This window comes from Cheilinus undulatus, linkage group 16 (genome assembly GCF_018320785.1).
Source record: "Cheilinus undulatus linkage group 16, ASM1832078v1, whole genome shotgun sequence".
Classification (NCBI taxonomy): Eukaryota; Metazoa; Chordata; class Actinopteri; order Labriformes; family Labridae; genus Cheilinus; species Cheilinus undulatus.
In genome coordinates, this window is record NC_054880.1 from 13557117 (window position 1) to 13585029 (window position 27913).

The window sequence follows — 27913 nt, forward strand, 5'->3', positions numbered from 1 at the left end:
CTAATATAGCATTTCATAAAAAGAGCATCATGCCAACAGTCAAACATGGTGGTGGTAGTGTCTTGGTCTGTGGCTGCTTTGCTGCTTCAGGACCTGGATGACTTGCTGTAATTGATGGAACCATGAATTCTACTTTTAAGCAGAAAATCCTGAAGGAGAACGTCTGGCCATCAGTTTGTTATCTCAAGCTGGGGGTTTCGATGCAGGACAATGAACTGAAACACACCAGCAAGCCCCCCCTCTGAATGGCTTAAAATAAACAAAATGAAGGTTTTGGAGAAGCCTAGTCAAAGTCCATGACCTTAAACAGGCCTGGTAAACTCTCCAATGTGGCTGAGTTAAAATGATTCTTCAAAGAAAAGTGGGCCAAAATTCCTTCACAGTGATGTGAAAGACTTGTATTGCTTGAATGTAGTTGTTTCTGCCAAACAACCAGTTATTAGGCTTAGGTGTTGACTACTTTTCCACAAAGGGTCAGGTAGGTTTCCGTGGCAACTGTCCCTTTAATTCAATTCATCATTTAAAAACTGCATTTTGTATTTACCTTGGTTATCTTTGTCCAATATTAAAATGTGCTAGATCTGAAACGGGACAAAAACTTTTTACATGGTTGACTAACAGAAAAAATGCCATCTGTAAATATAATTAAAAGTAGTAAGAACTCCTGGCTGTGGCGGAGTGATATACATTGCAAAAAGTCTCAGTGACGTCCTCCAATGACGTCGCTCATGGAATACCCCTTGTCCAATCAGATTTCTTCCTCAGAACTACGTGTTGTATAATGATTCTTGTAGTGCAGATCAGTATAAACCCTCCACTATAAGACTGTTTAATAGAATAACTGATGTCCTCATAACCAAGCCTTTGGTGTAATCATTATCTAAATGATGTTTTGTGTATGATGCATTTTGCATTTTACTCTTTCCACTGATTAACAGTAAATTGACACTAAAGTCTGAAACATCTTAAAATTTATTTACACTGTATACCGAGGGTCTCAGGTAACAGAGGAAAACCTTACAGGACTGTACGCTGCCCTGAAAGCATACTGTGGGGGGAAATAGTGATTACTAATGTGAAATTAATATTGATTATTATTATTTTAATATGATTGAGATCAGTTTACAGGATCATTTAGGCTTTCAACATGTGGCCTCACAGTTCTTTGAAAATGAGATGAAACGCATCAAAACAAACAGGAAATCAAAGCACACAGCATTAAAAAAATAAGAGTTTTTGGCATTGGAAAGAAAGAGAGGACACATAGAAGAGTATAGCCCCTTAAATGTTGCATGGGTGCATTTTTCAGCCATGATATACTTCAATATAAACATGACATGCAGACATAGTAAAGAAATGAACAAAAAAACATTCAAAAAGAAGAGATAATGCAAATCTGATCTGCATTAAAAATACCAAATAACGATTGTCTCTAGGCAATGCGAACGATTCACAGCAACAAATATGTTTCTTAGATAAAGAAAGCAAGTTCTGAGGCTCAGTCCCAATACACACCATAGACCCTGCCCTTACACTTTGGGGGTCTAGGGGTCTCTGTTTGAAGGGCCCCTGAAGCAGAGATTTTTCAGAGGCAAACTCCAGATTGAACAGTGGTGGAAAACCCACATGTATGCCTTGTGGATCGCTGGAAAAATGGCTGCTTAAGCTTCAAAGAGGCTCCAACTACTGAGGACGAATCAGGACCTCGAAGGGTCGTCCTGTTTCTTAAGGGAAGAGTTCACCACTACCACCTATACACCTGTATATAATTCTGTTTCAAAGGGGAGAGGTAGGGGTCAAAGTATAAAATGGGACTGAGCCCTGTAAAAAGCAGGCTGATTGCTGGAAATGAGATTTTGACAGCAAAATTATGGAAAACACTTATATTGTCCCCCAACAAGGATACCTACAGTCTATGACTTTATCTTTTAACAAAGGAGACTTTTCAAATACAGTGCAGACAAAACAATCAAAAAAGTTACAAAAAAAAAAGATCAACAGCACTTACAAAAAAAGTATTGAATTAAAAAAGTAAGATAACACTTTGGATAATAACAATGCAGTGATAAATGTATCAAACAAAAACAAATCTTACTTATTTCCCTTTGAGATTAAGCATACAGATGATGTTTAAAAGGCACGATATAAATACGCACAGTCACGCAAACTCAAAACACAGAAATAGACATTCTTAACGGTCAAGCTGCATGTGTGTAAATCTTCTTCAGGCTCAGTATTGTTCACTCCTCATCTCCATCCCTCCTGCTTCTGATAAGAAATGAAAAATCCCTTAAAATACAGAAAGTGAGGAAAGCAGAAATGTATTGCACAGTCATTATCCTCGGTGGGTTTTCCCCTCAGTACCATTTAGGATCGGGTTGTCATGTGGCTGAATGATGAAATCCAGAAATCTTCATGTTATTTTGCTTGTTGCTAAAGCTGACAGAATTATTGATCATGAGGTTTTTAGTAATCATTACTTGGCTACAACTTGTACCCTTAGTAAATCGTAGTTATTCTTTACTGAAGCCGTAAATGGACATGAATCCACATATTTTACTCTGACAAGGAGATAAAGAAAAAACATTTTTGAATTTGTCCTATGTTGTAATCCTGAGTGAACACTGCTAGTTCCCCTGTGAGGAGTGAATTTCTTGAGAAAATTGCTGAAAATAACCCTGCATAATAGGAAAATCTAGTAAAAAAACTGAGGAACATGCCTTTTTTAGAATAACCACTGAGAGCCTTTGCATTAATAAGTTTTTTTTTTGTTTTGTTTTACTTATTACAGTCATTTTTATATTCTAGTGCTGTAAATACTGATTACTGATAATTTAGAGTTGACACCGTGGGATCTGAGAAAAGTCATAATTGCTCTGCAAAATTTGCATATTATGCAATTTTAAGCCCAAATTTAGGCCTGATTTAACCCTAACAATGGGGGAAATGTGACCCATCTTGAGGCTTGTCACAATTAGTTTGCCTCAAGTATGCATTTTACATATGATTATTTTACAGCTGCTTCATCTGGATTCAGAACCTCCCTGAGCAGATCTTTAGGTTTGACCGCCTCCAACAGAATATCAGCAACAGCCAACAAGAGCAAGCAGACTGGGAGGCATCACCAACCGGATGTTGTGTACTTTTACAGCTTACAAACATAAACATGACTAAGGGTCGGCAGATATCAAATTTTCAGGGCCGATATTCGTAGTTCATGAGACTGACAAACAAAGTGTACTTTATGTGGCACAGAGTAACACCGTGGTAGCAAAACTGGAAGTGATGCCATACACTCACGGTGTCTCAGTGTTCATTAGCAGGTACTCCTGTGATCAGCCAATCAGAAAGTGTTGTGGGTGGAATGTGCAGCGAGACCTTGGCAAGTGAAAACATAGCCAGAGGGGAAGACACACCTCACAGTGGAGCCAAAGTAGAACACATTAAAATAAGTAGGGATGCATGATGTTATAGGTAGGATATCGTATCGGCATAAACAAATCACCTCTATCGACAGATATGACAATTTTTGCTCATATTGTAGCGATAAAAATCAGCTGTAATATTGGTCTTATGAACAAATATGTTAGTGGAGTTTTAGGCTGGGTAAACAGACCTGCGTCAGCTGAAGTCTTTTCTTTATTCATCTTCATCCTTTACACTTTAAAGTGTTCTAAGGACTGAAATTTGTCAATTTGATCATATTTAAACTTGAAATTGTGTGTTTTGAGGTCTGAAGTTTTAGGTCTGTACTACATTTAAATATCTTTATTGGTAGCTGATAAAGTCACTTATCAGGATATCAGATATCGGCAAAAATCCAACAACATCCATCCGTAAAAATAAGAGACAGATACATATTATTGGTCAAATGCCATTGGCCATTTCCTGCTTTAGTGTTTTTCATCTGAAATGTTGCACACGCCAGCTGACATCATTGGTCATCCTCCATACATGTTTTTCTTCTGAAGTCACGTTTGATCACGAGTTTCTGTGAGAGCTCATGACTGTAGAATCTCCACGGTGAAACCATTAGGACGAACAGCAGGTGTGTGGTTCGGTGTTTCTTTTGCTAGCAATTTTTAGTCTTAGTCCTAAAACTAAAATGTTCATGAGCTTTGGCCTATAGTTTTAGTCTGTGAAAACTCAACATTTTATTCTGGTTTTAGTACATAAAGGTCCTTAGATTTATACATTTATTCTTTTTGCCTTAATCTCGTGTCAAATCAGTGTTTCAGTCAGATCAGTCAACTGACAAAAATTAAGCTTACTCTTAGAATTTGAGTCATCAAAGATCTACTTTTAGCATGTATTACTCCCATCTTCCTCATGGAAAAAGGTAGTTGACAAACACTTTTAGTTATACTTTAAGTCGAGGAAATTTACACTGGCATGTTCTCACAGTCTGGCCTGGTTGTTTAGAGTGTGAGTTCTGAGGATTAAAATCTTAAAAATAGATACTCATATTTAACAATCGCCTCATGCATAGCCTGCCAAAAGGGTTGTCTTCAGAATGATTGTCGATCAACAAAAACTCAAGATGCTTCTTATAAACCAGCACAGAAAATCTAATCATTTAATATGTGGAGGTGGGACATGCAAGCTTTCACTTTTAAATTCTAAAAAGAATAACACAATGGTTGCAACTTGTGTTATTCGATTAGACAAAATGGGACCAATCATGAAAAAGTAGTTTCTTGAACCTCTGGTTTCATGTGCCAAGCAGATGCATTTGTTTAATTTTTAGTCCGCGTCTCATTGTACTTAATAAAAGCTTCATTTAACTGTTAAGTGCAAATAAAAATCTTTTTTCAAGACATAAAACGCAAAAAATAAAGCCTGAATTGTTCGATGTTAGTAGATATCTTCCCTTTTTGACTGTGATACCTTGAAATAAGATGCTTACACGCACTCATCAAGTCGTAAAAATTAAGTATGATGAGATACTTTTAACTAGAAATGAGACGAATACACTTGCTATGAGTTTTTGTGATGTAACTGATATATTTAATATAAGATGAATCGAAAACAGCTTAAAACCCAATGACAATCTGTGTTCAATCATTTCACTGGAAACAAAACTGTAAGACATGAAATAAAATGCTACTGGCTAATGTTAAATTCTTAGCCCTGCTTTCTTCAAATAGCACAACTTTATGTACACAGACATCCTCCCATAATTCAACAGCTGAGCAGACTAAAAAAGTGTCCAGGAGGTTTTTAATGAGACGCTTCACTGCCAGGACGGACAACAGAAAACTTTAGATTTATACCTCTTAAATGAACTATGGTCCTCCTAACAATGTATTAGCTGAGTCAGAAGCTGACAGGTGAGAGCATGCTCGGATTAGGAGACAATGGGTGCTGGCAGGCAGTAAACACCAGCTAGGACCCTCATCCTGCAGGTGAACCAGAGCTCTCTAGGGTGCTGCTTCTGTGCAAAACTGAAGCTTGAATTGTGTCTGAGGTGTTTGGTTTTTCTGGAGAGAAACAGCCTGTAGATTGACTGGAAATTTTTCACAACATTTTCCATTTAAAGCCAATTCATATCCTGCTACCTGGAACATCTGCCCAGATGGAGTTGATTTCTGAATCTGCATTTTCATCTTAACACAGTAAAACTCCAATCTCCTGGTTAAAAACATGAAAACAATGAATCTGAAAAACAATGTGTAAGCTAGCACAGTCAACTGGAGGTGTTAAAAGAGAGTTAGTCTACTCCGGGAGTTTAAGGGACCTTTATGACAAATGCTGAAACAGATGAATACATCACAAGTACAACTGAAACAACACAACTGAGAAAAAACTACATCTTTAAGTCTTTCAATCATTGCGTTTAGAACTCTTTTGAACAAAAAGGCTGTCTCCAAATCCCTCTTAGCCCTGAGAAGTTACTTTAAAAATCTATTTTTGACAATTTTAAGGTTGAAAAAGTCAATGAACTAATCAAAAACAAGATCTATAGAAGAACAGATTATCAATACATTACTAGCAGGGGCCTCAGAACTTAGAGTTCATGAAAAACAGCATGCCCTTCATCCAATTATGCAAAATCTGGAAATTCAAGATAGATCTGGATAATTACTCCTGTTTCTATGTCAATTAATAATTTTGGCTTCCCATGCTGGCACAAACAAGTTAAGTATGATTTTCTTTTAAACTGCTACAGACTTTTATTGTGAAGGAACTGACAAATTCTTTAATTCGAGATAATTGTGAATGAACAAGTACAGTTGCTCTTAGCTAATATTTGATGCTGTATGATATTTTGCCCTTAGGTTTTGTCATGCGGTAAATGTTTTAGTGTTTGATGTGATATTTGCCCAAGAATGTAATTTGCTTTGTTTATTATATGTTTTCATACATCATTACTTCTATACATTTGTTTTTTTCACTCGTTTATTGCTTGTTTTTCAATGTGTTTAACATGTTTAAGTTGGATAAATGCATATCATACAGGTGTTGTAAAGTCAACGAATAGTCATGTGAAATAATCGTGATCTCAATACCAATCAAATCATTGCGAATCTGCTTTTTGCCATAATTGAGCAACCATAAGACAAGATCCTATACCTAATTCAGCCTTTATAATATCTTTAAGGGGATTTATGTATTTTTTCCAACGAGTGGTAGCAAGAATTTGGAAACCATTTTTGATTAAAGAGATCCACTAAAGAAAACATTATTATTCTGCATTAACTTGCAGTACAATATTTATGTATATCATCAGCTCTGTGCATTTACTTTAGGCATGTAGGGCGCTAATGAATTACCACATTCAACACATCCATCCCTGACTCCACTGTAGAGGTGTGGACTTCAATTTTTCAACAGGTACATTTCACATTTCCCTGGTAATATGCAAGGACATCCAGAGCACGACCAAGGTTTCATCAATCCTCCTTCCTGCATCATGGCGGGTTTAAGTCTCATTTATGCTCTACGTTTGAACTGCATATGGATACGGACGGACCTTTCAGTCTGCACCCTGCGTTCCACTCCTCTGTTTTTTATCTGTTCTTTCAAAGCTTACAAAACGTAGCTGTATCGCTGCCAATGGTAGGGCAGTGTTGAGCAACGTGGCCAACAGTTTAACCCGGAGCAGCAAAACACAATAAAGAAAAAATATTTGAAAACAAAGGTGCAACTTAATCAAGTTTTCTAAGGAAATATCAACCAAAAATGAGCGAGTTGTAAGAAAATACAAACATATGAATGATGTGAGCTCTCAGTCAGCTACAAGAGCATCATTCTTTCCTCCGTCTATGGGGCTGACAGAGCAGCATCAAAGTAGCTCTGTGAGGGACAGCAGTCTCCAGTGGATTAGTTTTTCAATGTCCACTCCAATATAACAGACGCACGTCAGTATGGTTGTAAAGTTCTAAATGCACAGATCTATTTTCATGTGTACGTAGAGCATAAATGGGCCTTTACCGGACATTACATGCCTGACTTAAGCCTCAGTTATAGGCCAAAATATGCCCAATAGTGGTGCACAGTACTGGACATATATTGACTTAATGATCTAAATGATAGTAAAGTACTGAAGCTCTGAAGAAAATACAGACGTGTTGTCTCCAAAGAGAGAGCATGGCATTACACAAACACATTAATGTTACAGCACCTAAACATTACAGATGTATTTGTGCAACTTGGAACAAAAAATAGCAGATTTTGCTTGTCTAGGAATTCTATTTCTTTCACTGACAACCTTCTAAAGGGTAACATGAGTTCAACTTTTCTGGATAACATGGTTCCCTCTGATAAAAGTATGTAATTTATACTTTATAAAGAATCTAATGTGGATTTGGGACATATCCACATTGCTTAAAACACTACTCGGGCCAGAGCTGCATGGGGAAACTCCAGATGAGCAACTCAGGAATTGTAGGAGCATGATTCTCAACTGCACATGCTCACTGACCACAGATGGGTCAAACCCAAAGTAAAACCAGGGAGGAACTGAGTAAGAGGTCTGAGCAGCTGACTGGTGGATTGTCAACTTAGGTCAGGAGGGGAGTTCATGACCATTCATTGTTTAACCACATGTAGTACCTTAAATTATTGAAACGTCACATGAGAGGGAAATGGAATAAAAAGGAGATGATGCATAAATGATGCATTCAAGTCTTTGAATTAGGGCAAAGATTTACTATTATTCTCTCAATGATGTAGAGTCAAAATAATGAAAGCTATAAGAAAAGCATTAAAACAAAACTGACCTTTGGTTGTTTAAATCCAGAAAAGAGGAGTTAGAAATAAAGAGGTGCTGTTTACTCTGCTGGAGCTGTTTTCACACTTACACAAAACTCCTGAAAATTCCCCAAATTTCACCCCAACTTTACTCTGACTTTTACCATATTGAGTGAGCAGGTAGGAGTTTATATGACTGCTTTGTAACAGCTACTGTGGTCCTTACAAACTCGCCAATATATAACCTAAATTTGTTTGTTTATATTGTGATTACGTCAAATTACATGTAGCATTGGAATAACGTACAAAACTGTCTTCAGAGTGCCAGACTGCCACCATGTCTTTCCTCCTGAGATGCCCGTCCAACAGAGATATCTTCCAGCAGTGAGGGACAGGTGAGAGGAACATTTTTTGGCATGCTGTCCTGAATTTTTCCAGGAATCTTCAGCCTTGTATGCATGAAAACAGCTTTTGATCTTTAAAGAAACTAAGAGGAGGCAAAGGAGGGGTAAAAACAAAAGATGTCTTCCCTTTTGTGTCCATATCAGTGCCAGTTTCAGCCGTGTTGAGGTTAGCTGCCGTAGAGGAGGGAGTGCTGGAGGAACCTTTGCTCTGCCAAATGATGCCTTCACTCTGTTTCTCACAGTCAGCTCCGACCCAAAGTCTGCCCCAGTGTGTTACAGTCACAGATTACACAGCGAGTTTTCAATCGTCACTGAGGGCAGATAGGCGTTTCTAATATACGAGTGTGTACCGTTTGAGCTGTGGAGGATTATCTAACAACGTCACTCCACAAACCAACAGGACGACTAATTCCCTTTTAGTGTGCGACTTCTAATGTCATCTCCTTTACAAGAAGTCCAGTTCCAGCGCTTGGTGCAGAGACACGAGGTCACCGTGAGTGGAGATTCGCCAGAAAGGCATATTGTGCTACAGAGAAAAAGAGAACAGAGGATGCTCTAAAGATTAGCTGCTGTTAAAAGCTTGATGCTCTGCCTGGATATCAAATTATTTTCCAAATTTAATGAACAAATCTGAGAAGACGACTACAGGTATTGCTTTGACTGACACAGACAACAAGGTTGGACAAAGCTAGGAGGGCTACCTGTTTTGCTGCAAACTCCTCATCCCGACCGTCACCTATCACCACATAGGTCACTTTTTTCCCAAATCGAGAGACGATCCTCTCAAAACAACTCTCTTTTCCTGCATGAAAGGAAACAAAGACATGTTTTAGTAACCCTCTGAAGCAGCTCAATCAACAGCCCTTGTAGTTTCCCCATGTACCTATTTTGGTGGCGCTGTAGATGTTCTCGATGGGGAAGACGTCTCCCAGACCGTAGAGCAGCACTTTGGCCAGCGCTGGAACCAGCTGAGTGGTGGTGACTAACACATTCATACACTTCCCCCTGGTGGTTCAGTATTACACAAGCACAAACATCAACAAACATAAGAATAGAGATAAAAAGCCTCATTTTTTAATACCTTAAGCTGTTTATTTTACATAAATATAGATCTATTCTAAATGGGCAGGACGTTAAAAATAAATACATGTAATTCCTTACTGAAACTACTTTTTCAATATTGAGATTTTCCTATTAAATTTAACTTGGATAAATCTGATTAGCTTCACCTGCCATCCTTTACTCACAGTGACAGCAGTTAAAGTGTTTTGACAATAGTAAGCTTTCTGGGCTCAGACCTGGACTGAATGAGCAGAAGAGACTTGAGCGCAGTGCTGAGCCACGCATCTGTGACATTCTCAATCTCTGACCGAAGCCGTAAAAGCAGCTCCCTCTTCATAGGACTCAACAGGCCTAAAGAAAAAAAAAACAAAAAGCAATTTACAGAAACCTTGTGCAACAGGCATACAACCTCAATAGTGAAACATAATTCAATACTTTTATCATGATGTTAGGAAAACCGTTTATATGTAGCGTTATTCCCTTTTTCTTTTTGACATATGTCCTTCAGAAGAGTTCGTCAAAAATTATCACAAGATGATAGCTGTTTTGTGTTAAAAAATTTAAAAACTCATACAGATACTTTACTCAACAAAAATTGTCCCTGTTTATTTTTACTGAGGCTGAAGTTTGTTACTTGTTTGCATACCACAGTCAGAAAGTAGGCTAACTTCAGATCAGCACTTTTGCTCTTCTGCCTTTTGGCTCATGGATCCTATTCTGTTGTCTTCAAACAGGTTAAAATTAAAAGGCCAAAAGGGCCACAACTGGTGAAGTAGCAGCTGACCATTCAAATCAGAAAGGGAAAAAGTCCAGCTCCTGGACAGTATGAAGTTTTGCAGACACCATCATCGCACACTGCACTCCTGAAAATTTAAGTGTTCTAAGCGTCAGCTTTACATCGCACAACGTGCTGTGATAAGAAATGATGCAGACAAAACTGGCAGAGGTATGGGTTACTTTCTGTTCTCAGTTGTACATTTAAAGAAAACATGGGCAAACTGATAAGTAAATAAACCTTGTCTAGTGCTGGTTTGGTTGATAAGACTCCTCAATTAAAGACAACAAAATGACCAGAAGCAGGGCGACTGTGGTTTGTCAACTTCACAGCAATGAGGTCAACTACCATATTATAGCTAGCAGAGGTAAAAACCCTTGATGCAAAACTAGATAGTAGTTGAGTGGCCACACAGCTGCACAGAAACTGCATTATACCATGCTGTTAACATTGCTAAATCCACCAGAAACTCTCACGCAGGAGGACCGTTACAACCTTCTCTTCCTCTGAGAGAGGAAAACAGAGTGCTGCCTATAAACGGGTGTGATCTATGATCCAGATTTTACATTAGTTGATGTGAACTCACCTCCAACATTCCCTTTGTAGCTATTGTAGATCTCCTTTAGCCGGCGGTAGCGAAAGGCCAGTTTCCTCATCCACTCCACCCCTCCCTGGACTCCTGCTGTGGTTCCTGAAGCCCCTCCACCACTGGGACCATTAAAACCATCAGCCAGGAAGTTGTAGTTACTTATGAAGGGAGAAACATTTACAGTTATATTTCTGAAGTGTTATGATGTTTCTCCTGTAATGTATAATAATTGTGAGTTAAAGGACGGCTTATAACAAACCTCAAATCCTGTCCATTGTCATCAGAGGCGACATCCTCAACATGGACCTGATCGCACTCCTTAAACAAACAAACAAACAAACAAACAAGGTTTCAGATAGTAATTGTAAAACACTATGAAGAAGTAGCCCTACTTTTCAATGCTTAATGAAAACACCTATAGTGTCATGCATTCAGTCATATTGAAAGCATTTTCAGACACAACAGAGCCTGAATTTTTTATGGTTTGGTTATCTATTAAATCTAAGAATTCAAATTTGAAAAACACCAAAACTTGTGTTGACCCAAAAGTCTTTCAGGAATCTAAATAATGAGGGTAACTAAACCCCCAGATCTCTTTTTTTCAGCTGAAAACCTCTGTAGACCTGTATTTAATAGTGCTGTTGATTTAATTAATCAAAATCTCAAAATTAGAGTAAAAATAGTGTTAGAAGCGACTGCCCTCTAGAGGTTAAAACCCAGAACCTGCAACTGAATTACTTCTAAATTAATTTCAGTTTCAGTTAAATTATTAGCTGATCTAGAGGCAGGTGACATACGAGGTGCTCGTTTTTATCAGCACAGAGCTTAACAGTGACCGCCCACTTTTTTAGGAACTATGGTTTCAGATGTAAACTGCACCCATTCATTATCTACAACCCTTATCTTGTTCTGGGTGGCAGGGGGCTGGAGCCAATCCCAGCTGTAATTGGGCGCGAGGCGCATACACCCTCGACTAGCGGTCCTCAACAGGTCTAGCTTCAGGACCCAACAATCTTTTTTTTGACAAATCATGATCCAAATGTCCCAAAATTTCAGCCAACATATGTTTATCTACGGAAAAAATATGCTGTTTGGATCTTAAATGGAAAAGAATATATGACTGAAAAATGACAGGAGAAATAAACACGTTTGACACTATTTCCTCATAATGTGTACATCTTTGCCAGTTTTCGTTAGATTTTGAGGAATTACAACATTATGATGGGAAAAGCTGCTTTGTTATTGGAAAAAGTTCAGATAAATGTGTTGAAATATTAAGAAAACATTTAAATATACCTAGGAATGCATGCCCGCTAAGGACTTCAGCAATACATACATTTTTTAACACCAAGTTTTTACAGAAACACGTTCACGACCCACCAGTAGAGAACCATTGCCCTAGACCAGTGGTTCTTTACTGGCCATGGGACCACCCACCACATTTACTTGAAATCTATAAAAATGTTTGCCACCTAAAAATGAGAACTATTGCAGTTTGGCCCCTGATGGAACAAAACCAGTAACTAAGCAAAGAGACTACGCAGATCTTCTTTGAGTATGTGCGTGTAAACCTGTAATTGTCCCTGTTTTTCTGTAATAACATTGATGTTAGTTGTTTTTAAAGATCTCGAGAAATGAAGACATTATCATGGCAAATCTGCCTTTCTTGAAGATATTCAAGTCCAAAGACAACAGGATAAATAGACCAGAATCTCAAGAAAAACAACCATAATTTGCTCCTTGTCTAGAAAAACAGAGTGAAATAAACATATGGAAACCTGTCTACCCAGAACTTCCATATATCCTAAGTAGTCTTGCACTTTGCAACCCACTACAAACAGTTCCGTGACCCACTTTTGGGTCTCCAGTCAATCACAGAGCTGGTTTCAGAAATAAATTTCCCTACTCAAATCCTCTGCAGGACAAAAAATGGCCACCAACTTCAATAGTAGCAGCTGTTAGGCAAAATGTGCAGGTACAGCAGACTCCAATCAGAGACGTTGCTGTGAGCATAGTTCTTTTCCACAAAACTATGTTTTTCTCAAAGTCAGACAGATAAACTTAACGCTGAGGCAGCTTGTGGTAAGTCTATACTGGTACGGTATACTATAGCTAAAAATCAAATCTACAGCATAGATTGTACCATGTTGCAGTGTAGAAATAAGTGGGCATGATTTATCCCTTCCCCTCCCAGCCCTGTGCATGATGTTGTAATGGTTTTTGAAAATCTAGTGAAAATGCAGCTTTGCTGAAACTCTGGGGTCGAGTTACTGTGTATTCCAGTTGATGGAACTTCTAAGATGACAGTCAGATAAGTCATCCCTCCCTGGAGTCTGAACTCCATTACCAACTGGTACCAGCTAAGGTCTGATGTCATTCTCAATCCTGACATCCGACATCTGTGGTAAATGGAACACAGCTTTACTCTCAGAAAAGACTGATGTTAAGACAAGGGAACTGAGAGTGCAAAAATGCTGATTCATTTCAATCTTGAAGGACTTATTTCTGTGGATTCATAAACTAATTTAGTATCATAGGGGAAAAATAAGCAAACAGTATTCTCTTCAGATGTAGCAACAGCAGTCACAGTCTCTCAATGTACCTCCAGGTCATTGAAGAAAAGATGAGTGTCTGCCAGTTCAAAGATCAACTCCTCCATCTGCAGGCCCAAGTTCAGCACTGTTGCTGGGTCCTGAAAAAAATCACAAGTTACAAACAGGCTCAGGCTTTTTTATTTTGAAGTTGTATGCTTAAATATTTTGCGAGTTGAGGGATACAAACCTTTCCAAACTTCTGCGCGTAAGAGCCAGTAAGCAGTGAGTGGAATATGATAATGGTCTCATCCAGATCCCACAGAAAAATACGCTAAAACAACAGGGTAGAAAAAGAGTTCAACTTTCATCATCTTTGTTTAATACTACTGGCTTAATCCTGTTTACCTGTTTACATTATATTGACTGAAAAAAAAATATACAGCCAATTCAAAGTTTATGAGTTACCTCCAGGTCAGTCTCTGTAGGTGAAGAGTTTTCAGGCTTTTTGGCTTTTCCTTTAGCTTTGCCGACAGAGTTCCTGCGTCCAACCTCGTCCTGATCTCTGGCTGCAGCTGGGAGAGAAACACCAGTCGGCATAGCTGCAGCTGCTGGGAGGTTCTCTGGGGGAGATGCATCTAAGAACAGGAAAGTTGAAATTAGTTCCTAAGAAATCTGAACTAAATGATAAAACCCTTTACATCAAAGATAAAAGTTAAGACACAGTACTTGTTTTACAGCCATTCATACTCTACTTTTTTACTTAACTCACCCCTAGGAGGCAGTCCAGCCGGCGCAGCCTGCTCTGACTTCTCAGCCGAGTATCCGACAGCTCCCACACCAGCGCTGTGCTCCTCGCTGCTGGGCAGCCCTGCAGGCACATAGCTGGGAGGCAGAGAGTAGTACTGAGAGAACTGACTCTGTCCCAGAGAGTTGTAGCTGCTAAATTCCTGCAGAAAGAACGGAAAAAGACGTTCTGATCAACAAAGGACAGCACATAACTTAACATGACTGTATCTCACGATTGGTAAGTGCCCTCCTGAGGGTTTGGCCATCTTCCCATAAAGCTTCTCAGACTGTCTATCCTCCTATGTTTAGTTCTAGTAATGATACTCTCTGACCACTCAGCAGTCAGCAGTGTCTTTCTATCAGGTACTTGGAGCCTCACCAGAGGTGATATCTGTAGGTGTCCTGCCTACCTGGTGGGTCACTGTGGAGGAGGTTGTTGTTGCTGCTGTCGCTGAAGGGATGCTGGAGTACACACTGGATGTTGTGAAGCTCGAGCCTAGAGACAAAAAGAGCTTGATTAAATTATGTTTTGGGAAAATCAAAGTATATGCGCATACCTTTAAGGGCCAAAAACCGGGAGAGGAAAACAGAGCTTTTGCTTTATTTTTAAGTGCTTCTCTTTATGCAGAGAGTGTGACAGCGTTTTGTTGTAACAGGTTGCAGCTTGCCTTGGCTGGGGTAAGAGTAGTGTAGGTGGCCTGGTTGGGTTGAGGTATATGCGTTGCTGAAGCTGAGAAACCCAGGCTGGCCACCAGAGGGCGCCTCAGGCAGCCCTGTCTCTGTTTTAATGCCTGGCCACATAGCACCTGAAGAGGAAAGAGAGCAAGAGGAGCAGCGAAAGGAAGGGAGCACTGAAAAGTTAAAGTCTCCGTCAGATATTCAGATATGAATATTTTAAGCAGAAATTTAAAAGCAAATTGATTCCACAGCGCAAAAGCACAGAAAAGCCTTTTAAGCAAAGTAACAAAGGTATGACGCTAGGCTTTTAGTGAGCAGAAACTGTTAAAATGAGCCGCTGACGTAGAAAAACAAAGGACTGACCAAAGGGTGGGAGGCCGTAGGTCTGACCAGTCTGGGGGAAGGTGGAGTACACAGTGGACTGGGCCAGAGGAGGGAAGGCAACCTGGCTGGTGTACGACGTCACTGATGGGCTAAAGGAAATAAACGCATGCATCAAATGAGGGAATAAAGTCACTACCTACAGAATCCATTGTTAATCCTTACAGACTGGGTGCTTGACCTAAAATAAAGTAAAGGAGAAAAGAGAACAGCAGTATAAGAGCTCTCCTATGTAAGTGTTTTGGTAATACTGCACTGTCTCTGAGTACTGCCTTTGTCTGTCATTTTAAAATAAACAAAAGCATACCTGAAAATTCACTGGGGAAAAATTAGATCAACTGTTAGGAACCAAAGGCAAGTTGTGCACATAATTTAGCTGATTCCCAAACACCTACTGCACACAAAAGTGCTTCAAATCCATTTCATCAATATGTGATATGAGTTTTCAAATAGCCACATAAGTGTGAAGTGGTAACACATAATATTCAGGATTTTTCAGGCTAGAGGAGCACTCATGTTTGGTTGAAATACTTCAATGTATGTCGTTAAATCATGCCTTTAGTGCGAAACGATGTGTGGGAAAATCAGCCTTATTGCGACAGTTATACAAAGGGGCTCACATATTATTCTATGAATGCACCTGCAATAATGTCTCAGTCCTTGTTTCTATGATGAAGTAATCTGAAAGTGTTTCTATCAACATCTAAATCTGACAAATTATAGTACTGTCTCTATAGACGCCATAAGTCACATATGAAGTTCTGAAATCTGTAACAGTTGCACATAATAAGCTTAAGAAATGTCATTCTTCCATACTAACTTGCTTCCTTGATAAACCTGCTGTGTGTATTCAGACGGGGCTGTTGTGTCCGTTACTGTTGAAAAAGACAAAAAAAAAGTTTCAGGTAAACAAACAAAGTGTGATTTATCCCTCTGATCTTTTCTGTCAATCAGAAATGTTTTTCTTCCAACCTGAACGTGCGTACGAGTTCAATGAGTCGCTGCATGCTTGAGGCGCTGCCTGTCCCTCTCCGTCCGGCTGCTCCTGATCACCTACAATCAAACAACCATATTTATTGGCATGAGGTAACGCAAAGAATCAGAAACTTCTTTGGAGCTAGGATTAATTATTCAGGCTTAACAATTTATCTTGGGAACACTGCTGCTCTGTTTCAGTGCAGGATAAATAACTAGCAGCAAGCAAAGAGCATTAACACAAAGGTGGTTTCAGTCCATTCTTCCAACAAAGACTGAATGGATAGACGATGGGAATATGGAGAAAATGACTCTGACTGACTCTAAAAGGAGGGAAATTTTGGCAATATAGGGGGAAATGGATTATGTACACAACTCTGAAAGGTGATTGATGAATTGTCATCATAAGATATATTCCTGACACTATAGATGACTATAGACTAAAGATAACTGTTTATTCCGTGTTGTTTTGTTCTTGTCTGTTTACAAAAATAAAGTCATATTATTAATCATGCTATTAATTTCAAATTGAAATTAATCTAAGAATTTCTCTGAGTAATCACCATTCATATGTTTGGTTGTATTTTGAAATTCCACTACTTTGCATTCAAAACTGGTAATGTTTTGTTTTGGGTTTTTTACTGTCTAAAACTAAGGGTAACTGACTTCCTGTAAGCATACTTTTATTTTGAAAGAAAATTTGGATTGTGGATGGATATATATATTACTTATATCCTTTTAATCACTTTTTAAAAATTCTTAACTACAGAAAAAAGGAGCTTGTTGTGAAATAAGGTAAAGAGGAGTTTGACTTGTCCACTGAGCTGTCTGACATTTTTTTTTACACCAAAATGAGACATTAAGGAGCAGTGTTGGATTTATTTCATCTGACTGTGGCTGCAGAAAGATGTTGCAGTGCCCTAACCAAATTGAAAGGGACAATAAAGCCTTCAATTCATGAGATTAAAGAGAAATAATGCACTAATTATGGACCTGAATTGTATCGGGATAAATGCGTTAATGCAGACAGCCCTAATTATTACACATTTATATTATATTATTGGTTTTCATTTAACATTTCTGAGGAATACTTACTTGGATTGAGTTGTGCGGCAGTCAGTGCAGAGTAAGAGCCTTCCTGCTCTGATGACCCTAACACAGCTGCTGGACTCCCATCCTCACCTAAATTACTGGAAAAATGAAACATTAATAAAGTTACACCATATATGGTGCAGAGTAAAGACAGCTGTTGCATAAAAAGCCCTGATTGACACGTATGTGCTTTCACAGCTAACCTTGGTTGAAACAAACAAAGCTGACCACAGAACTCTGATGCAGACCAACAACCAGACCAAGACCACTTGAAAAGATAGACTTCCATTCGTGCTCCGGTGCAGCCTAACTCAGGAGATACTGATCTTTTTTGTATTAAACCGCTACCACAGCCACAGAAATATGTATAAAAACCCACAGATGGACATGAAGAATATAAGGGTAATGAACATCAATCGTTTCAAACACAGTAACTTTACCTGGGTTTATGTTTATTGGCTTATTTTTAGGTAAATAACCCGATCCTGCATCTATTAATGAGCAGACACGCTGCCCGCTTTGCCCCTCTGACACACACGATGACAGACACACACACAGACCATGGTGCTGAAGTGCTTGTACTGTCATAGCTCTGACCTTTACAAAGGGTCAGTTGTGTCTAGTCTTTTTGAGGCCTCACTCCAAAGGAGGCTATAAACACTTGATTAACTGATGCATTATTGACGAAATAACGTGATCCAGGAGCAAACACTCTGCACTCCCCGTTCACTGTGACACACTTTTGCATACAAACGCACACACTGTAACATGGAGCATGTTGATTCTCTCCCTCTAGTAAATTTCAGGTTGTTTTTGGATTTATCACATTAAATTTCATATTTGCTGTTTTTTCGAGTGAAAACAATGTAGGTTGTTAATGTTACCATTCTGACTGAGATTGTTTAAATACAACATATCAACAAAGTTAATTTCTCATGCAATTTTAAAAATTTACTAATTTATTAAAGATTTTTTAGTGACCCAGAAGTTTGACATGTCAGAGCTGTATTCCAGAATAGGTGTATTCATAAACCGCAAGAAACTGAACAATCAGAGAGCATTTTCCTCACTCATCACAGATTCTTTCCCACTTAATAGCCCAAAGTGATCACGGACCAAAAGTGACTAGAGTTGTGAAAACACCCTGAAAAACAATCTGTAAGAAACTACTTAAAAGACCTAAAAGTGGGCTGGGAAACAAATCCATTAAATTTGCTTTTTGGAAAATCAAGATGTCAAAAATTGAGATTTTCTGTTAAACTTCACTGCAACAATACCAAAAGTAAAAGCTACTGTCAGAATCTTTCATTTTATGTTAGTTCTGGCAACCCTGTAATCAAAATAATACAATTTGTTCTTACATATTGCTCATGTGTAAGCGGTGTTCTCAAACTCAAGGAAAACATCCCCTCAAACAAAGTAAAACGTCCTGTCCAGTTTTAAAAATTATATTCACTCTGAATCCTTCAAGTAGAAATTGAAATTAAATGTAGTTTTGGTTTGCTTGTCAACATTTACATCTGACACTGATCCTATGGCAGAGATGACAAGCAATCAAATACAAAAATAATTATCAATGATCTTCTGATGGTCTTGTTTACTTGCATAGATCACGGACATCAGCATTACTTTCTTAAGCAGATAAAAAACTTTTAGAGCCTGTGTTCAGCAGGTTTACAGCTCACACTTTAACCTGTAAAGGAAAATTCTGTTCAATATTGTTACATATTGTTGATAAAAATGAAAGAAACCTGTTTGAGTAGTTTCCTTTTCAGTTGAAAACAAACAAAAAAGATTAAAATCGTAAATCAACTTTGGGGATTTTTTAAAACCCTATTGCCCAACCCTAACTACAAGTTTAAAAATTCAGTAGAGACCAACCTTGGCTCCTTCTCCAGTCCACCATCTATTTCAAGCTTCGCCTTCTTTGCCTGCAAAGACAGGAAAGAGTATTAGTATATAAATGAGCTTGTTGGGATGGCGATGTTAATTTTCATTGATATAGATATCCTTTTTATAATTCAATGATGGGACTATCAGTACTTTTCTGTTGTTTGGTGGACAGACAAAATATATATTAATGAGAAGTGGCATAAGCTGAGAAGAGCTTGGGCTAAAAAGTTATGCTTCAATCTGTTATATCTATTTTAAATTCTTGAAATAAATAAATTCCTCATTGTCACAACAGCAGTTATTGAAATTTTGTGTCAAATTTTTCTTCTTTTCTTTATGTGACATTTGAACGAATCATGACATTTAATTTACATGCCAATAATTTTACTTTGGACTCAAGCCCACTAATTGATATTTATTCTGCTAATCCCACCATGAATTTCTACTTGGTAGTAATATTTTCAACTAACGGGACTCTCGTCAGATAAGAGCTCTTGTTATCTCTGAATTGAGCAAAGGAGGAAGAAAGCTGTCATGTAGCAGCTGAAAATATGCAACTCCCAGTGCAGTCAGATTCCTTTTTCATATGCAGAGTTGAAGGCACCACATTTCGGTTTACACTGATGCACAATGCTAATGTGTTTTTTAGCTTGTATTCTCCCTGCAAGAACCGATGTATATTTCAACACTAGTGATATGATAAAATGATGTGATGTCACATGGCCTATGAGGTTCGATAGCAGTAACAGTGAACTAAAACATGACCGACTGTTTTTAAAAAAAATACAGACCTGTTCTTTAAATGTCCAGCCCTATTGTCACGTCTCTTTTTTAATCAATGATGATTAAAACCATAAAATGAAGTCAGTGTAATGTAAATTGAAAGCTGAAGGCAAGAGGAAACAAAATCAACTTTTAAACACATTTCCAAAGTTTTCAGAAGCATTTTGGCTTTTTCTTTCATCTATTATTTCCTGAAGCCAATCCTTTTAACAGAAATCCCAAAAAATCCTGAATGCTTATCTAATTTAAAATTCCATGCTGATGAAATGAAAACATTTGTTCACTTTTCCTAATGTCTGACTTGAAATAAATTCTAATTTCTCAAATATCAGAAAACAATCTACATCATCACCATAAGGCTAATTTTTAAATGCATCTCTGTAAGCATGATACATCCCTCCACCAAACTCTGTGTCGGCACCATGGTGCATGGACTCACCGGCAGCTCCTGTGAGTCGCCCATCTCTGCAGCGGAGCGAGCTGACATGTCTGCACACACAGCCTACTCTCTGCCCCTGGAGAGCACGTCCGGACCCTGCTTCACACAAACAAAGAGGCAAAAACAAACAGATGTGGGATAAATGGCTGAGGATGAGGCCTTATGTAGTTCTCTGATGCTGAACTCTCCCCTCCCCTTGTCCCAAAAAAGCTCATGGATGCATCTCTCCCCTGCCACTATCACAGGGGGGATCAGCAAGGAGGATGCGGCGATGGAGGAAGTGGGGCACCAGGGTCTAATCTCCGGCACGAGACCTGCAGGTGAGGCACGTGTGGCACTGACGTTTCCTAAAGTCTCCCACCATGCTTGTGTTTACTGTGGGATTAAGGAAGCGTGCCATCTTACATGAGACCTAACCTTCATTCAAGGAAAACATATTCCCCAGGAGCATTAGGTGCCCAGGTGCAAGCTGTTGTATCAATAGGTGTCCCGAGGGGATAAGATCTAACCTCATTTCATCCACTTCTCGCTCAACTGGCCTTTCCCCCCACAGAGGGGGAGATGGAGCATTTATCTAACTGACATAATTCAGACTCAGAAAGAGAAAATAGGTCAGACGGCAAATTCAAAACCGCGTGAAAGTGTTAGGCCGCTGTTAATTGTGTATGTTCTGAGTCAAAAGCGTGACACCTGACTTGGCACGGCCACTGAAGCATATGTCAGCTTATGCAAGATTTATGACAGTGAACTAAAAGGGCTGTATTTGAAGAAAAATGAGGCCACTGGATGGTGGAAAGCAGATAAATTAACCTGAAAATGTTTTTCTCAAAGTGTGCATAACCTGTAAGAGCCAAAAACTTAAAGAGGATAAGACAAAAACTACATGTATCTGTATTCATTAGGCTGCTTATAAGGGCTGCAAAGTTAATCAAACTATTATCAAAAGTCTTGTATGGCTGATTGTAAAAGATGTAAAAAGATACAGTTGGCTGGCATTATCTCTGCATGTATTATCACTTTATCTTTCAAACTAATTTATTAGGTATTGCCAGCTTACATTACGATAAAAATGATGGCATTGTCAAGAGTTTGCACCCTAGAACCCATGAAAGTCTAAATTCAAGCAAGATTTTTGTCTTGGTGTTAAAATAACCAATGACTAGGGCTGAACGATTGGCAAAAATAATCTAACTGCAATTTTTTCCCCCAGCATTGTGATTGACATTTGACACGTGATTATTATTAGGTTCCACATCTTGTGTAGGCTATTTGTCAACAAATTCAAGCAATAAATCATTCTATTTTACAACCTACATTTAGTCAAGCAGCATGCTTTGACTTTCCAGGAGTGCATAGCTAGAAACCCCCATATAGATAGATGCATTTATTACAATGTGCATTGAAAATAATCAAATTATTCAGAAGCAATAAAAACTACTAGCATGAATCTGAATAAGAGAGTGCAACAAGCTTTAAGCTATAAAGGAGGAGACTGGGGTGGAGGAGGTGAAGCTTTGCCAGCAGCAACGTGATGCATTACAACTTTATTTTTTTAATGTTTTGTTCATTATAAACATGATTTCATCACCACCACAAGCAGCGCAATTTAATTAATTTTTTTGTTTTTACATTTAATTTCTAACCCATTTGTTCATTTTAAAGTTGATCATTGGTACCAGAAATACCCGTTAAAGGCCTCTAAATGGTGCAGGCGTCTGTGTTTGCACTAAAAAGTACAAAAAATTAACATTGACTACTTTTGCTTTTAGCTCTTTATTTCTTCATTGCATCTGTGATGTAATATTTGAGGGTCACCTAGTGGACAAATGTGTAACTACAGGGTGATTAAAACAACGGAACGCTTTACATACATATTAACAAAAAATGTGCATGAATATTCGAATATAATTCGAAATCTGTAAAAAATAATAAATTAAATTCAAATTGGACTGTAGATAAATACTGACAGCCCTAGTGAGTGGAACGTCATCTTTAAATGGACAGCCGTGTTGAGAGCTGGGAGGCACCTGGCTATCAGCCAGTCGTGGCTAGGGGTATGACTTGCATGAACTAACACTTAGCGTCATCATATTAGATAGAATGAACTAGAGCAGAATGATACAAAAAGATATCTCATTGCAATTATTGTTGCGTATATTGCAAATTTGCCATCAATTGCTTTATTGAGTGAGGATTGTTGTTTTTATGAAGTAAAACATGCATAAAAAAATTAAAGGTACAATTTTTGTAAACTATTTTATAAAAAAGACACTTGAATATTTGCAAAATGTGCATAAAATCTCTGCTGCAAAAGAAAGAATGTATTAAACTGGTATGTTGACATATTTCGAGTTAAAGCTATATTGCAACAGCTGGGATTTGTAAATTTCAGCATGCCATATTGCAATTTAACCTCATTTGCGATTAATTGCCCAACCCTTCCAATGACCATGTAGGTTGGAGGATTTTCTTTATGTGTAGTTTGATGATGTTCTTTACATCCTCCTATAGACAAAGTAAGAAGTTTAGTATTATTATGCTAGAAGAATTTGTGCCGCAGTTTACTGTAAAAGTAGAAAAGTAAACAGATGAAAAGGAGAAAAGATGCAGTGTTTAAGTAAAAGGATGTGTGAGTGTGTCACCCACATGCATACACACTCGCACTCACTGTGAGAGATAAGAGTGACAGAAGAATTATTGGTTGGTAGCTGATAGGAGGAGCAGGGTGACTGTTCCATTTTCTGTTCAAGTGTGACCAATAAGCGTCCCAACACCAAGACTCAAGACAGCTCCCATCTCTGCTCAGTGCTTGCTGCTAACAAGTCTAAAGAGAACTGTCAACCCCAAAGTTAGCTTCTGTGCTGCAGCAGATACACTAAAACGGACAAAAGCATTCTGCCACCTGACCATTACACCAACATGGACTGCAATGACATGATATTCAAATACATGTACTTTTATATGGAGTTGGCCTCCCTTTTGCAGACATAACAGCCTCCACTCTTCTTGGAAGGCTATCCAAAAGATTTTGGAGTGTTTCTGTGGGATTTGGTGCCCATTCATTCATAGGGTTGAGGTCAGGGCTTTATGCAGGCCCGTCAAGTTCTTCCACAACAAACTCATCAAACCATGTCTTTGTAGTCCTTGCTTTGTGCACTGGGGCACAGTCGTGTTGGAACCGAAAAGGGCCAAAGCATTGTCCAAAATGTTTTGGTATACTCAAGCATTCAGCGTGCCCTTCACTGGAGACAAGGGGCCAAGCCCAGACCCTGAATGATAGTCCATACCATTGTCCCTACTCCACATAACTTCACAGTTAGCATAATGCAGGTAACTTTCTCCTGGAATTCGCCACAGAGAAGTGTTATTTGTCACTCCACAGAGAACATTTCCATTACTCTACAGTCCAGTGTCGGTGTGCTTTACACCGCTCCATCCAACACTCAGTATTAGACTTGGTGATGTGAGGCTTGCATGAACATGCTTGATTTTACACACCCGTCGGGTCTGATTGAAACCCCTGAATTCAATAATGAACAGGTGTGGCCAAATACTTTTGTCCATTTAGTGTAAGTAAGTTTCCTCTGTTCTTCTGACTTTTGTCAAGACTCTGCAGTAGGAAGTTAAAAACTTGAATTTACAGCATTAAGCGTAAATGCTCACGAATTCATACATTTTTAGACATTCCAAAGACTGTAAGGATGTCAGATGACTCACTCCTCATCATTCTCTAAGCTGGAAAACTATATACTAGTTACACAACAGCATGAAAACACGTATTAAACGTCATTGACACTTTCAACAGTTGACAAGCAATGATTCATTGCATTCCTAATTTTCAAGCAACCAAAATGCTTTTGTAGTTTAAATAACCAGTCAAAATGCAACAAAGGGTTGCTGTTTCTAGATGAAATGGTCGCCATGAAAACTTGGCCATTTTTACACATCATCTACTCTGTGTGCAAAAAGCGTTCCTACAACCAAAACCCTATGAAAAGGAGCTGAATAAACTTATTCTAGAGATGCACAACATTATCAGCATGATATCAGTATAAGCAGATATAAGCTTAAAAAAGTTAAATACTGGGCACGTAGGTGGTCGAGTGGTTTAAGGCGCTACCCATGTACGCGGTTTGAATCCGGCCTATGGCCCTTTACTGCATGTCTCTCCTCACTCTCTACCCTGTTTCCAAGTCTATCCACTGTCCTTCCTTTATCTAATAAAATGCATTAAAAGGCAAAAAAAAAAAAAAAAAAAGTTAAATACTTCTTCGCTCCTCTCCCAGCATCTCCTTGCCTCAGCCTGTCTTTGCACAGGTGCTTGGTACAATAAAAAAGGTGTTTGTATTGTGATCTGCTAAAATGAATTCGGAAATATCAGCATATTGGATATCTGCAAAACACTCTATGCATTCATTTTTAGGTCTTGTTCTGTGGAGGTTATCTTAACTCAGACACCATGAATTAAGGCATCAACTGTCTTCAGGGAAAACAGAAGGAATTTTGTGCAAAAATGATCATTTTTACTTTGCAAGAATCAACATCCTATTAGTAATGTTCAGAGTAACTGCAATGACAATTTTTTTTCCACTGTGCAGCCTTATAGCACCTTAAACCAGGCAGATAATCCCAGAATCCCCAGTAATCTCCCAGTCATATGCACTGCTACAGCTGCTTATCTCTGGCAGATTTTTGTGACAGTCTTGAATTTATCAAACCAATCATCCTTCCATCTGTTGCCCCTGGTAACAGAGCCACTCACAGTTAACTCTGCCAGCATCTCTACAACACTCGGGTACAATCACACTATCTGAGGAACACCAACACCCTGATAAAGGATCATTCACGAGTCTCTGCTTCAGGTGACTGCTGTTTTCACACATGGTGTGGTTTCAGGTCAAAAGGACCCAAGACTTGGAAAATAAGATAAACAGATTAAACATCTAATATTTCCTCTTCATCTTGAAATAGGCTCTCATCTGGCCAAGAGAAATAAGCAGAGATGTTTCTAAATACTTTCCTTAAAATTTTCCAAGGAAAAAAAAACACAAAAAAATAAAGTGTAGGGTTGATATGATACCAGACTTTTAAACTTCAGTGAAGTTCTTTGACCAGTTCTACTGCCAAAAAAGATGGAGGCAGATTCCTGATCACTGCTTAATTGCACAAATACTTTGCAAACGCATCTGTGCAAAAACATTGCCAGCATACTTGAAACATTAAGACTGTACTCACTCTCCTTCCCTTGCAGCTGCTTTTCTAACTTCAGTTGTTTTTAATATAATCAATCATTGCAATGTTGGTGACCATGTCAGTTTTAAGCAGGCAGGCAGTGTGTTTTTCCCCTTGTTTTTCATATTGCATGTCTGGCTATGGGGTTGCAGATAAGCAAATGACATACATCAAGCCTAGCAAAAGCTTGTGCAAAAATGTGTTATGGCCTGATGAGACCAAAGTTAATTTTGTTGGCTTTAACTCAAAAAGGTATAGTGTTTCTGCACATCACCGAATAAACCTCACAACTATGGTGAAGCACAGTGGGAGCAGCATCATGCTTTGGGGCTGTTTTTCTTCAGCTGGAACTAGGGCTTTCTCTAAGCTGGAGGGAATCGTGCACTGTTCCAAAGTCCAGACAGTTTTGGAGCAAAACCTTCAGGTATCTGCTAGTAAGCTAAGGATGAAGAGGAATTTCACCTTTAAGCATGACAATGACACAAAGATTGCATCCAACACTACAAAAAAATGACTTGACCAGAAAAAAATAAAAGTTTTGGGATGACCCAGCAAGAGTCCAGACCTGAATCCTGCTAAAAATATTCGGGATGACCTGAGGAGGACTGTGCACAGGAGATGCCTTCACCATCTGACAGATTTTAACCATTTTTGATAGGAAGAGTGGGCAAAATCTTGAGAAACAGATCATCCTGAGAATTTAAAACAAGTAATATTATAAGGATCAGTTATTTTGTAAATAAACTAATAGTTTTTTTAAAAATCTACCAGCCCACTGGTTGGCCTTCAGACTTTTAAGGGGTTAAAGTTTACTGAAACAGGATCCTATCTAGTAGCTACCTCAATAAAACTACTTGCTTTTAATCACTTTGTTGTCTCACACTGAAGTTGTCATTCTGTACTTTCTGCAGAAAACATGTGACATAAAATATATATATATAAAAAACAAACAAACAAGAAATTGAAGCAGTGGGTGACTGAGTGTATTTTGAGTATTGCTATATGTTTAGGTGTTGGTGTTTATGGTGAAAGTTGGTTATTTTCAACTGCTAAAGAGGGGCCTTGAAGAAAAAGTATGGGAACCACAGCATCAAGCTTTATCTAAAAGTCAGCAAACCTCAAATGTGCTTTATTTCCATATCAATATGAAGTAAGACTGATCATTCTGGTGACATTTTCCTTGTATGAAGTCTGTTTTACATGTGGTTTTCAGCAGAGTGAAAATAAAATGCAGATTAAGCGAGGCAGTTTGTCAATATTTGGATTATATAGGACATGTTCAACTCTGTGCCACCACCCATTGACTACAAGTTAATTAAGTTTAACTAACATCTCGGAAAGCATCTACTTCAGGTTAATCTACATCAAGGTCTGCACTAAACGTGATCTTATTAGTTTACGTTTGCGGGGTCCAGGAAATAACCAAGCCGAGTGCAGTTTATAACAGAGGTGAAATCTGCCATCAGGCTATTTTCTAAGAAACAATAACTCAAGCGGCTTTCGTTTGAACTCTGAACTGTCTGAACATACTCTGCGAGTGAACACGCAAAGCAATAAAACGGACACCTGGACTAACCAATAAACTATTTTTAGCAACTGTAACAGTCAATAATACAGAATACGATCCCAGCACTTAGACGGTGCCTACGGGGCTTTCTAACAGGACGTTAGCTTCTAAACGAAAGCCGATTTGAATGATATACTCTTGCATTTTGCTGCAGAAAAACAATCCTCTGTTATGCGAATATGTAAGGTAACCGTGTGCAGTTCGTTGTTTACAATTAATACGCCTGTTGTGAATTCCCTAGTTTGGCCTGGGCATCAAAGTTTTACTCTCCAGGGTTTAGTCGGGACCAGAAGCCATTGGAGTGGGTACTGAAATGGCATCGTGTAAACCCGATTGCACTGTCGCTTCGCCAAACGGCAAAACAAACCGCAAAGCAAACATCCCTGAGTCATAAAAACAACAAAAACAAGTCTTACCATTGAAGGAGTGTGTGTAAAACGCTTTAATTAAAGCGTCTTCGATTAAACCCACTGTGTCAAGCTTTGTCTGTTGTTAGGGAGCACTATTTAGCAGGAAGTTGCCGTTGCTGG

General features: G+C 38.6%; 1 protein-coding gene across 3 annotated transcripts; it reads right to left on the reverse strand.

The window, feature by feature from the left end:
• Nucleotides 1-1061: 1061 nt before the first annotated feature.
• eya3 (EYA transcriptional coactivator and phosphatase 3) lies at nt 1062-27910 on the reverse strand. 3 transcript variants are annotated; one of them, XM_041808303.1, is made up of 19 exons: nt 27800-27910; nt 20585-20680; nt 19351-19400; nt 17473-17567; nt 16375-16455; nt 16223-16277; nt 15385-15494; nt 15012-15149; nt 14754-14839; nt 14327-14504; nt 14023-14192; nt 13805-13888; nt 13626-13715; nt 11283-11341; nt 11021-11181; nt 9896-10010; nt 9481-9602; nt 9299-9399; nt 1062-9123 (listed from the first exon to the last, which is right to left on the reverse strand). In XM_041808303.1, the coding sequence occupies exons 2-19, from the start codon at nt 20630-20632 to the stop codon at nt 9043-9045; spliced, it is 1824 nt and encodes a 607-aa protein (XP_041664237.1). In that variant the 5' UTR covers nt 20633-20680; nt 27800-27910; the 3' UTR covers nt 1062-9042. The 3 variants fall into 3 exon arrangements, with proteins under 3 accessions (XP_041664237.1, XP_041664239.1, XP_041664240.1); XM_041808305.1 differs by having other exon boundaries at nt 20585-20683; nt 27800-27900; XM_041808306.1 differs by lacking the exon at nt 15012-15149.
• Nucleotides 27911-27913: the final 3 nt, after the last annotated feature.